Source organism: Arachis ipaensis, chromosome B04 (genome assembly GCF_000816755.2).
Source record: "Arachis ipaensis cultivar K30076 chromosome B04, Araip1.1, whole genome shotgun sequence".
Taxonomy (NCBI): Eukaryota; Viridiplantae; Streptophyta; class Magnoliopsida; order Fabales; family Fabaceae; genus Arachis; species Arachis ipaensis.
This window is the reverse complement of record NC_029788.2, coordinates 8,915,848-8,929,091: the sequence shown is the minus strand read 5'-3', so window position 1 is coordinate 8,929,091 and position 13,244 is coordinate 8,915,848. Positions and strand designations below refer to the sequence as shown.

Sequence of the window (13,244 nt, the reverse complement as noted above, 5' to 3'; positions counted from 1 at the left end):
ATAGGATAAGTTGGATTGCATGTGTATATTTAATACTTAGTATCCTGTTGATAAACATGGTTGATTTGGTGCTTGTTGATTAACTGGTGATTTGGTGAATTATTGATTTGAGGTATAGCTATTGTGGAGGTTGTTGTGATAATGAGGTATCTTGTGTTAAAAGCCTAGGATTTGTGAACTATGATTCTTAGTTGAATTTTGGTTGTTAGAATTGAATATTGTATGAGTATAATTGTTGATCTGAGGTAGACTTATTGTGAAGATTGCTGAGGAAGGGTATGTTGAATTGAAAAGAATGCAGGTTTGGACCCGAAAAGGGTGGCAAAGTCCGAGTTTTAGAGGAGATGCTGCTAAAATTTTATAAAAATTAGATATTTTATTTATATGATTATTTAAAAAGATTTAGATTCAAAGGTTATATGGTTTGATTTTGAGTTATTAAGAAAATGAGCATGTTTTAAGTTTGATTCATTTTGAAAAGAATGAATTATGTTTTGAATTGGAACTATTGATGGACGGAATGGGAGGTGTGATAATGAAGGATAAGGATTGAATATGATTGATGTATGGTGATGAATGAGATGCGATTGAGAATGATGTGGATGTTGATGAATTATAATTGAATTATTTATATGGCTTATGAATTTGAATAATCTGAGATACGAGATTCCCTGGATAAAGTGCCGTGACTTGCCACCACGTGTACCAGTTTGAAAACTCGATACTCTGTTGATCCTACAACGTAAGTGTGACCGGGCACTATATAAATTCCCGGGAATGTTACCCCTATTGAGCAATATTGATTATTTGAGAAAAATCTATGCATAGACTCTTGGGGATGCACGTCGGGGGACAGTCTAAGTTCAATTCAGACTTGTCGGGTTGGCTGGATAAGCGACAAATGAGTCTCATCAGCCATAGAACAGGCATGCATCATATGCACATTACTTGAATTACTTGCTTGTGCTTTAATTGGGTGTGCCTAGATGTACTTGCCATGTTAAATGTGTATTTGTTACCTGCAGTAATTATAACATTCTTGTGCTTGCCTTTTTTTATTTATTTGTCTGTGAAAATGCATGACGGAGTTGGAGGTATGGAGGAATGGCAATATGGGACTTAGATTTAAGGTTAAGTTTAATTAGGTCTAAATATTATTAGAAAACCACCTTGTATGGCTCTTGTTTAATACTTTAAACTCTATAATCTGAGTATCAGAATTCTAGGGTTGCCTCTGGCATTCCCAGGACCTTATATATTATGTGTGTGGCACATTTACCATACTGAGAACCTCCGGTTCTCATTCCATACTATGTTGTTGTTTTTCATATGCAGGTCGAGAGGCATCTCGTTAGGCGTCTGGACTCTTGAAGCGGAGTGGTTACTGGGTTATTTTGCTATGCTATGATGTATATATATATGTACTTAGCTTTCTCTCCACATAACTTATTCTTTTTTATCCTCTTAGAGGTTTATGGAGAGGCAGGATTGTGTATATGTACTTTTGGGTTTTGGATATATATGTATATATGTGTAAATATTCTCTGACCAGACTTGACTTCGCAGGCTGAGTTAGGAGCTTGTTATTTTGTATCCTTGGCACTCTATTCTTACTTCTGTTATCTTATGTTTAATAGTTATGTTTTTTTCTTAGCACACAAGTTAACTCGTTCCTTGAGCGTTGCGCTTTTATTTCGCGATTTTTATTTTCCCTATTCTTCAAGGCTCCTAGCATATTATAATTCTTCTGCTATTATGTGTACTCATTTTATTTTAGAGGTCGTAATACCACACCACCTTTGTTTTACAACTTAAGCGTAAAGCTTAGTGTGGTAGGGTGTTACAGATTTGAGGTTCCCCTGAAGGTTGGGGGGTGAACTTTAAGAAATGTAGCAAGTGTCATGGGACCGTCCTCATTATTGTTCCCGTGATTACCCTGGTTTATCTGATTACCCAGTGGCTCGGTTGTCGCCTGCATAGCCGCAGCCATATTTCCCAGGGTAGCCATGAAGTCTAATTTTCTTTACAAGACCCAAATCCTTCATAGCAAAGGATCTGTTCAAGTCTTTCTTAAGACTTTCAATCTTCTTAGTGTCATGACCAACAATCAACATGTCATCAACATAAAGCAAGAGAATTATAAAATCACCATCAGAGAATTTCTTAACATATACACAATGATCAGAAGAAGTCTTACTATACCCATGACCTTCCATGAAGGAATCAAACTTCGTGTACCACTGCCTTGGCGCTTGCTTCAGCCCATATAAGCTCTTCTTCAACTTGCATACAAGGTGCTCCTTTCCTTTAACCTCAAAACCCTCTGGTTGCTCCATATAAATTTCTTTATCTATGTCACCGTGAAGGAATGCAGTCTTCACATCAAGCTACTCAAGCCAATCCAAGCACAGCTCGAATAGAAGACATCTTCACAATTGGAGAGAAAATCTCCTCAAAATCAATACCTTTATTTTGCTCAAAGCCTTTCACAACCAATCGAGTTTTGTACCTTGGCCGTGAGACATTTTCATCCGCTTTCAATTTGAACAGCCATTTATTCTTGAATGCTGTCTTACCCTTCGGTAACTTCACCAATTCAAACGTATGATTCTCATGCAAGGATTTCATTTCTTCTTGCATGGCCTTCAACCAATCTTCCTTATGCTCATCAGACATAGCTTCCTGGTAGCTCTCTGGCTCCCCAGTCTCAGTGTTCATCACATACTCATGAGGAGAGTATTCTTGAGAAGGATGATGCTCTCTAGTAGATCTTCTTAATTCAGGCTCAACTGGTGGTTCAGGTGGAACTTCAACATCTAGTGGAACTTCTGCATCTGGCACCTCAGGTTGAGGTGTAAGTTCATCATGTAAATCATCACCAACATTATCAACTTGTACATCTCCCCTATCAATAGGAGGTCTAGTGGAAGGACCAGATTCATCATTAGCAGAACGTCTAACAGTTATTAGCTTATCTGTCTTCTCAAGATCTTCAATAGTTTGGTCTTCAAAAAAATCATATGCCGGCTTCTAATTATTTTCTTGCTCACCGGATCCCATAATCTGTAACCAAAGTCTTCGTGACCATAACCCATAAAGATACACTGCTTTGACTTTCCATCAAGTTTGGACCTTTCATCTCTTAGAATATGAACAAAAGCCCTGCAACCGAACACTCGCAAGTGACTATAGGAGACATCTTTCCCTCTCCAAACTTTCTCTGGAATATCACCATTTAGTGGAACCATTTAGTGCAACTATATTATGTTGAGGTGTCTTAGGAACCGTCTTCTCAATCTTGATTCCATGTCCTTTACAATACTCTTCAAATGGACCCCTGTATTCACCACCATTATCTACTCGAACACATTTCAATTTTCTTCTTGTTTCTCTTTCAACACTTGCATGAAAGTGTTTGAAGATTCCAAGCACCTGGTCTTTAGATTTCAAAATAAAAGGCCACACTTTTCGAGAATAATCATCAATAAAAGTAACAAATTATGACGCACCACCTAGTTTCTTAGCATCCATGGTGCAAACATCAGTGTGAACTAAATCTAGAACATGTGATCTCCTATGAGGTCCAGAACTATGAAATGATACTCTAGCATGCTTTCCAACAAAACAATGAGTACAAGTATTTAAAGTTGTACCTTTCACTGGAAGTGAGTGCTTCTTGGCTAAGACGCTTAGTCCTTTCTCGCTCAAGTGACCAAGACGTATATGCCACAAATCAGAAGAGGAATCATCAGCTACATTCACCTCTTCTTTGCACAACTTTGCTTGCAACCGATAGAGAGTAGTGAGACTATTGTCTTCTTTAGCAACAATGAGAGCCCCTTTGGTAATCTTGCATTTTCACTACCAAAGAAAGTGCAATACCCCTCTTGATCCAATGTCTTCACTGAAATAAGATTGAATCGCATATCTGGCGCATGCCTAACATTCTTCAACTACAACTTGCATCCTATGTTGGTTTCAAACCACATATCACCCATACCAATGATATCACACACTCCTTTATCTTCCAATTTGATCTTGCCAAAATTTCCAGCAGTATAAGAAGTGAAAATTCACGCCTCAGAGTGATATGACACGAGGCATTAGAATCCATAATCCAAGTGGAATCATCACAGATAAGATTCACATAATTTTCATCATATGTGATAAGAACATCTTCATAAACAATAGCAACAGTTTCTTTATCACTATCTTTAGTTTTGTCTTCATTTCTTCCCCTTGATTGTTCTCTTTTCAAGAACCTACAATACCTCTTGATATGACCCGGCTTGCCACAATGGTGACAAATGAACTCCTTTCTTGGCTTGTACTTTCCTCTTGACTTGCTTCGACTCTCTGACCTGTCAGAACTGTGAGGTTTTCTACTTTGACTTCTCCCTCGTGACTCTAAAACAAGTGCTTCTGACTGGGAGGAGGCATTAGTCAAACCTTGCTCTCTTCTTCAGGCTTGTTCATTCAATATGCTCTCTTTAACCATTGCTAACGTCAACTTTTTATTTGGAGCTGAGTTAGTCAGTGTCACAACCAGAACTTTTCAACTATCAGGCAAAGAGCTCAACAACAACAAAGCTTGCAACTCATCATTCAAAGTGATTTCATTATTTTTCAGTTGGTTCACCATCTCCTGAAAAGTGCTCAAGTGCTCCGGCATTGATTTGCCTTCAATATACTTCATATTAACAAGCTTCCTAATCAAGAATGCTTTATTTTGCACATTCTTCCTCTGATATATCTCTTTTAATTTATTCTACATCTTCTCGTATTTCATCTATGGACCTATTTTGGGCATTACATTAAAACTAAAGTCACAGCAAAATTAAGTTATTGCTTTTTAGAAAAGTTATTTTTTAGATATTAATATTAGATCAGATTAAAAGTTTAACAAAATCCTATTTTTTCTTGGACTTTCTCTGCTAAAAGTACTTGAATCTAAAGTTCTAAAACATTCATAACCACATAATACTACAAGAAAAATGTTGAATACCATTAGATTTACTATTGGCTGTTAGTGACGGGTTTACCGACAAAATCATCCGCAAATTTGGCAATAAATTTGTCGGGTAAAAAGAAAAATGCGCCGGCAATATTTGGAAGGGAAAAAAAAAGAAAATTTGGCGTGATATTTACCAACGGAATTATCGTCGCCGGTAAAAGCTCAATTAATGGAACACTTTGTTTTGTCATACGCATTTAGTTACCATCGGATTTATCCGCCGGTAAATTCATGGTAAAATTGGCCCTAAATTGGAATCGTGCGCCCTCTCCCCCTCATTTTGGAAGACCACTCTCTTTCCAAACCTTCGGCTCCTTCTCTCTCTGCATCACTCTCCCCCAAACTACCTCCGACAGACCCCTCCGCCAAGCCGGCCACCACCAACAACCTCTAAAGACTGCGGGGACTGGGCAGGTACTCCTTGTGTCACTTGGCTTGCTGTCGTGCTGTCGATGCTGTCTCCGCTGCTTGACGGAGCTGTCTCCTTCTTCCGTCTAGGTAGGTTGTCCTCCTCCTTCTTCATATTCTATTTTATTTTACATTTGTATTTTTTTCAACAAAAATCCTAAATATAGCCCTGCATGTTGGTTACTGCCACTGCTATTATGCCGTACATGCTGCCACCACCATGCCAAAGAAGTCCTTTGCGTCGCCACTGTCTCCAGGTAACTCACTCACTAATTAATTTAGAGTAGCTAAACCTTAAACCTAATTTATCTAATTTTAGTTTGTTATGTGTTAGAAAATATGCAATTAGGATATTTTTATTAAATTATAAATTATTAATTTTTCTCGGGTTATTCTTTCCTTTATAAAAGATTAAAAAATTTCATAGTGTTAGTTAAGAAATTTCAGTGTTAGAATCTTGGCATTTGTTAGTTGAATAACATGAATAGAAAAAAAGAATAATATCGTTTATTATACTTTATTATAAAGTAATAGAATATTTATAATTAGTTTTTAGTTTAAACAATAAGATCAATTACAAATTTTTCATATTTAAATTTGATGAAAGTAAACAGACTTTTGGGTTATTAATTTTTTCATTTCACTTGCTTTATTAAATTTTCAGGTTAGATTTTTTAGTTTTGATTATTAGTTTTTACATTTTACTAACTTCACTTCTATTTTAGGATTTTTTTTAATGTCGTGTAGCTTAAATCATGGGTTGTTCGTGTAATACTTAGGTGGGTTTTCTATCTCTAGACGTGCTATGTTGTTTATATTTTATGTTGGACTTACTTTTTCTAGAATAAAATTTTAGGACAGAAGTGGGAGAAGGTTGCGCAGTAACACCTTCTCGAAACCCTTGTTTGCTAAAAAATTGTGGAGTACTAAGGGGTTATACACTAGAATGGCTAGGATTTGATATTTTATTGAATGTTTTATTTTTTCTAATTTATACCTGCAGCTGTTTTCTTTGGAAAAAGTGATAAATTTATTTGGTGCATGTCTCTGCATTAAGGAGAAGTTCTGCTGAATTTTCGTTAAAATTGTTTAAAAAATATTTAGTTTGTGAGAAAATGATAATTGAATTTGGTGGTAGATTCTAATTATAGAAGAAACTCTGCTGAATTTTAATAAGTTGTGTTGTTGATTGAATTCTAGGTTGTTTATTGCAAAGTGATTCCAAGTCATCGTTTGTAGATGTATGATAGAGATAATGGTGGAGGGGGATTAAAACCTAAGTTCTTTGAGGGGGTTGACGAGTTTGTTGCGTATGTCTTCAACATAGAACCGTTTAGGTCTCAAGGGGTATCTAGGTATCTGTGCTATAAGTGTCGACTGACTAAGTGGTTAAAATTTCGGATATAACACTTCACCTTCAAGGATGGGTATTGGATGTGAATGGAACACGGAGAAGTGGATGAGCAGGATATCAACCATTCTACATGAATTCCAATAGGTCTGAGGGTCGATCAATGAAGGTTTGGGTGGTTAGAGAACTAAACATGGAAGAAATGAATTGAGAAGGTAACCAAGAGAGATACAACAAGATGATGTTTGATGCAATTGGTGTTACTGATATGGAAGATACTGAACAAGAGCATAACCTGAAGGCAAATAGTTTTTATCATCTACTAGAATCTATCGCAAAACCTTTATTCGAGGGGTGAGTTTACTTGAAATTGTCTACCTGTCTTTGAATGACGAGTATTAAACTTGAGTCAAATTATACCCAAGAGTCTTTTTTATAAGTGGGCCACCTTTTGCAACAAATTAGTGCTAGCCAGGACTACTGGCATCCCACGGAGCCATTATAAGGCAAAAAAAAGTTTCGAAATTAGTCTAAATTTGGTGAAAATAAATTATTGTTTAAATGGTTGTATGTTATTACAAGGGGAATGTAGACCTAACTGCTTGTAGATTTTGTGATGAACCGAGGTATTAAGTCGAGAGAGAACAAATTGGTAAACATATGATAAAGAGAGTTCCAGACAAAAGAATTCACTACTTGCTCCTAATTCCTAGGCTAAAATGATTGTATGCCTCGATGAGTTTGGCCCCTTACATCATCTGACATAGTAACAACAAGAGTTATGATGGTTTTATGACGCACCTATCACATGGAGATGCTTGGAAGCATTTCAATCGGGTCCACACTATATTTGCGAGCGAGCCTAGAAACGTTATATTAGTTTTGTGCTTTGACGGGTTTGCATCGAACTCTAATTTTCGGTAACACGTACTCTTGTTGGTCTGTTGTGGTGACTCCTTATAACCTACTTTTCGAAATATGCGTGAAGGACCCATACATGTTCTTAACTTGTATCATACCTAATCAAAAAAACCCAAAGACCAAAATAGATGTCTTCTTGCAATTTTTGATGGATAAGTTGATTGAGTTGTAGATACATGGTGTAAAAACATATGATATTTCAACCAAAAAAAACTTCCAAATGCATGTTGCATTGATGTGGACCATCAACGACTTTCCTGAATACGAGATGTTATCAGGTTAGTCAACTTTGGGCAGAATGTCGTGTCTTATTTGTATGGAGGATACAAAGTCATTTTGGTTGATAAATAGGGGTAAGAATTCATGATTTAATTGTCATCGAAGGTTCCTCAATATTGATATCCTTTTGACGTAATAATGACTCATTTAGGAAGAATAAAACTAAAAAAAAGAGGCACCCATGAGTTTGAGTGGTTTACAAGTTTGGTATCGTGTTAATAGTATCTTAAGATCGTTGATAACGGGGTAGGATTGAAACCTCTGGAATATGACAGGGAGTATAATAGACAAAACAAAGTATATTTTGAGACTTGCCTTATTAGAAAGACAACTTAGTTCATCATTGTCTTGACGTGATGCATATTAAAAAAAATGTGCTTGATAATATCAAATGTAACAGCCCAGACCACCCGCTAGCACGATATTATCCGCTTTGACACACAAGGCCTCACGGTTTTACTTTTGACGATAGGGATGCTAGCCGAAGCCCCCCACACTCACTCGTCAAAATGCGTCATGCTAGGGAGAGGTATCCACACCCTTTTAAGGCATGCTTCGTTCCCCTCCCCAACCGATGTGGGCCTTACAATCCACCCCCCTAAGGGAGTCCAGCGCCCTCACTGGCACATCGATCCGGGTTCTGGCTCTGATACCATCTGTAACGGCCCAGACCACCCGCTAGCACGATATTGTCCGCTTTGGCACACAAGGCCTCACGGTTTTACTTTTGACGATAGGGATGCTAGCCGAAACCCCCCACACTCACTCGTCAAAACGCGTCATGCTAGGGAGAGGTATCCACACCCTTATAAGGCATGCTTCGTTCCCCTCCCCAACCGATGTGGGCCTTACATCAAACACACGATAATGGACAATGAGCGAACCAAGGATAACAATAAGGAAAGGTTAGACTTGGTGAAAATTTACAGGCGGCCAGATCTGAACTTAAAAAGACTTAGCCGGTAGACTAAACCAAAGGCGGTGTTCATTCTAACGAATGACCAAAGACAAAATATTTGTAGTGGATTAGGGATTGAGGTTTTTTTATGGTTACGCCTCTAACTTGGATAGGTGTACAAATGTCTCACAGGGTAGACTTGCTGAGTTGAAGAGTCATGATTGTCGTGTATTTATAGAGTCATTGCTTTGTGTCATATTTAGAGAACTTTCTACCAACATTTGGAAACCCCTCACAGAAATAAGTAAGTTCTTTAGGGAGTTATGTGGTATGAACTTTAGCATTAATAATCTTACAATTATAGAGAAGAACATTCCCATCATACATTGTAAGTTAGAGAGGAAATTTCCTCTAAGATTTGTTGATGTTATGGAACTCAGGTGGATGTACCTTTTTGAGAGGTTAATTGGATCATTCAAGCATACGGTGAAGAACAGAACTTGAATCACGGGTAGCATCTGCCAAATATTCCTAACTAAAGAAACATCCGCATTTTACTCCTTCTATTTTGAGCCTCATGTTGAGTCACGGAGAACAACAGTTGGAAGGAACGATGAGACAGGAGAATCCTCGTCAAGTGGACTAACCTGTCTAATATTTGTTCCATAAGGAGTTACAATGGGTACGGGTACTAAATATTAGTTAGAGAAAAAGGAGATCGATGCCGCATACCTGCATGTATTACTTAACTGTAATAGTTGGTGGAAAAGAAATAACACCAGAATATGGATTCGTAGGGATGTAGGCGATATTGATTCTGATTGGTATAGTGTGTTGCACAATATAATTCAATTAGAGTATTGTCGCATTACGTACAAGGTGTGCGTATTTAAATGTGAATGGTATGATCCAAATTAGTGACTAGGAACACGAAAGCACAATGACTACAATATCACTAAAGTAAACGTGACAAGGAAATATAGGCACTACGGTCATTTTATTCTACCTCAAAATGCACGACAAGTATATTATTTGCCTTATCCAGGGTCATGCAAGTCTAATTGGGTGGTTGTGATTAAGATTAGCAAGAGGTCGCATCGAGTCTGATGGGACAGAGGGTCGGGAACCTTACCAAATTAATGATCCAACTTCTTCAAAAATAGTAGTTGATACTGGTGATCCGATCACCCTTAGATCGGCTATTATGGATAATGACATCATTAACCTTAGGGTAGATGACGAGATACTACTATTAGAGGACAACGATGTTCAAAAGGAAGAAGGGGTCGATAGAGACGAAGAAGACGAATTCGATGATCAGGAAAATTACCTCAGAAGAGGAGGATGAACCAGAGGAAGAAAATGATGAATCTAAATAAGATTAACCTAAATATAGTTTAACTAACTTGTATGTTTAAACTTTATTTGAAAAGATCATATAATTATAATGCACGCTAGCCTTATTAGTTCTATCTTATGTATTTTTTTCTTTATCAAATTTTAATTATATTATGATATAATTACATTGTTTCAGGTAGGTATGACGACACGTTGACGTGTCACGAGCATGCCTTGTTTTGATTACGACAACGATGACTATCAGAACCCATAGTCATTATTAGGGCTTTGTTTTGATTTGTTTAGCAGTATTTTATTCCTTCGTATTTTTATTTTGTATATTTGATATTTCACATTATATATAGATCATTGTTTTCAGATAAGTTACTAATTTATTCTTTACTAATTGAGAGTTAACTATTAATTATTAAATATTGGGGTCTATTATAGGTTTAAGAAAACATAAAAAAAAGAACTAAAACTATCATCAGATTTACCGTCGGAATTATCCGACAGTAACGACCATCCAATTTAATAAAAAAAAATAAAAAAGTACTACCGTAGGATTTTTTCTGACGGTAACATGAGGCGAAATGACAACATGTGGTGCAAAATTTATCGTCGGATAATTTTCAATGGTAACTAACATCAAATTTCTTGTAACCTTAATATTAGAATTTGACAGTAATTTCGCCGCAAATTACCGTCAGAAAAATAAATTTGCCAGTAATTAATTACCGACGAGGTTTATACCGTCGGATTTTATCCGACGCAATTTACCGGCGGATTATGTTCATTATTCTGCTGATAAATTCGACGGTATTCAACATTTTTTTGTAGTGTAAAAATAAACTCATTATAATACGTTTTTTACTTTTATATGTTGACTGACAATAATGTGAATTTGAGATGTACAAAATATTCAAACCCCTCATTGTTAAATATTATTAAACATTAATTACAACACTCATACTTATTAGCCTAGATATCTTTCCATTAATACGAAACTTGGTCAGATGATTTTCTGGCAAAATTCAATCAACCAAATTCATTCCATCCACAACCATTGTTGCAAACATAGGTTGGTTATTTGAACCAAAATTTTCCATAACTGTTTCCTCCACACAACTATCTCTGCAGGATCTTCTAAATCCTATATTTGCTTAATAAAGTGTGAATATGATGGTCTTATCAATAGACCAACAAATTGAATACGATCTACAAAATTTGGATCGGAATTGGATCAAATTTGTGAAATGGATGGATCATATTCGATTTTAAACACCCATTTTCCAATAGTGATGACACCTTACCCATTCTGCTTCTTAGATGTGTGATTTTTCATAGATTACTATTAGATATTAGATGAGTTTAACAAAAGCCTGCTTTTTTTGGAACTTTATGCTATTTCAAATTAAATTTCTATAACTTAACAAACCACACTTAAATGAACTTATTGTAATAAGATTTTCATTTCATGATCAAACACATATCTTTTATTATTATTATTTTTATTCATAGTACGTTTTTTTATTTTATATAGCGACGGACAATAATGTAAATTTAAAACGTACAAAACATTCAAATCACTCCATACTGATTATTAGTAATTATTAATTACGGCGATCATACTTACGAACCCAGATATCCTTTCCATTCGCACGCAACTTGGCGAGACGTAATCCTTGCAGAATTTCATCAACCAAGGCCACACCATTCAGAACCATTGTTGCAAACATAGATTGGTTATTTGCTTCATAATTTCCCATAACTATTTCCACCACAGAACCATTTCCATAGTCCGTTATAAATAATTCCCTCACCTCCTCTTCAGACACAGGGAAGCCCCTAGAAAATGTTAGGAACATAGTCTTATCTTCCTCAGTAACATCATCACAAGGTCTTTTATTACTCCAAATCTTAGCATCAAGCAAATCAAGATCCTCTACACCATGTGGCACAACAAAATCACCAAATAATGGATGTGGGAAACCAGGCACAACAAAAGGCCTAGAATTACTACTTCTAGCCCTTGATGTGCTAGCAACATTGGTGTAATTATAATTATATTTATAATAATTATTATAATTATAATTATAATATGTGGTGCTGAGAATATTTTGCAATATATCCTTGAAAACTCTAGCACAAATGTTGTTGAGGACACTCTTAATTCCGGCTATTGCTGTGTATCTTTTCATAATAAAGAGATTAAGGGTTATATCCTTTTGAACTAGGATCTTTGTTAAGGGCAAACCCCCATCTTTTGGGATAGGGGGATTTTCAAAGGCTGCCAATGTATCTAAGCAAGTGAGAGCTTCATTGGATAATGACTTGACCAAAGAGTCAGAGAGTTGCATCATTGTGGAAATGATGTTAGGGTAGTTTGTGTATTCAAGCCAAAGCCACAATCCCATCACTAGGAGAGCTTGTGTGATGCTCAAATTTTGCTTGAACATTAATCTACAAAAAAGAGCTCTATCAGTTTTGTGGAACAGATGAAGCTCATGAGTGGTAAGAGGTACCATTTTTGGGTAGTGGTGTATGTGGATATGTGAGTTATTTGGTTCACAAACACATGCCCTTAAATAAGCATAATTAAGCATTATTCTAAGAAAGTTAAGTAATATTAATTAATGAGAAATACTACGTTCATCAGAATTTGTTGTTTTTGGTCATCACTTAGTTATTAATTTAATTTCTTTAGTTTAGTTTTTTTAGTCTAATAATCCAACAACATACTTTATCTTATATTTTTAAACATTGACAACTAATTAATGACAAAAACAAATACATTCTAATAGTCGTATTTCTCTTAATTAATTTTCTTATTAATTACTATGCTAAACAAATATAAGGAAGTAAATATTTAAGAAAATAAGAGTTTATAAAAGTAATTTTATATAATTATTTTAATTTATCTAAAATTATTTTTTAGTTTATATGCATGATTGTAATTGGATACTCATTTAAGCAAAGAGACAGTACATAAAATCAATTAAATGCATTGGTCAATTCACTCGTTCACTAAAATA

General features: G+C 35.8%; 1 protein-coding gene across 1 annotated transcript; it reads right to left on the bottom strand.

Moving 5' to 3' along the window:
• On the bottom strand, window positions 11,689-12,754 carry LOC107637566. The gene has a single exon (XM_016340969.2). The coding sequence runs from the start codon at window positions 12,735-12,737 to the stop codon at window positions 11,823-11,825; it is 915 nt and encodes a 304-aa protein (XP_016196455.1). The 5' UTR covers window positions 12,738-12,754; the 3' UTR covers window positions 11,689-11,822.

Bases quoted from the DNA above. Each gene is read 5' to 3' on its own strand.
- LOC107637566 (XM_016340969.2), bottom strand. From the start codon at position 12,737: ATGGTACCTCTTACCACTCATGAGCTTCATCTGTTCCACAAAACTGAT.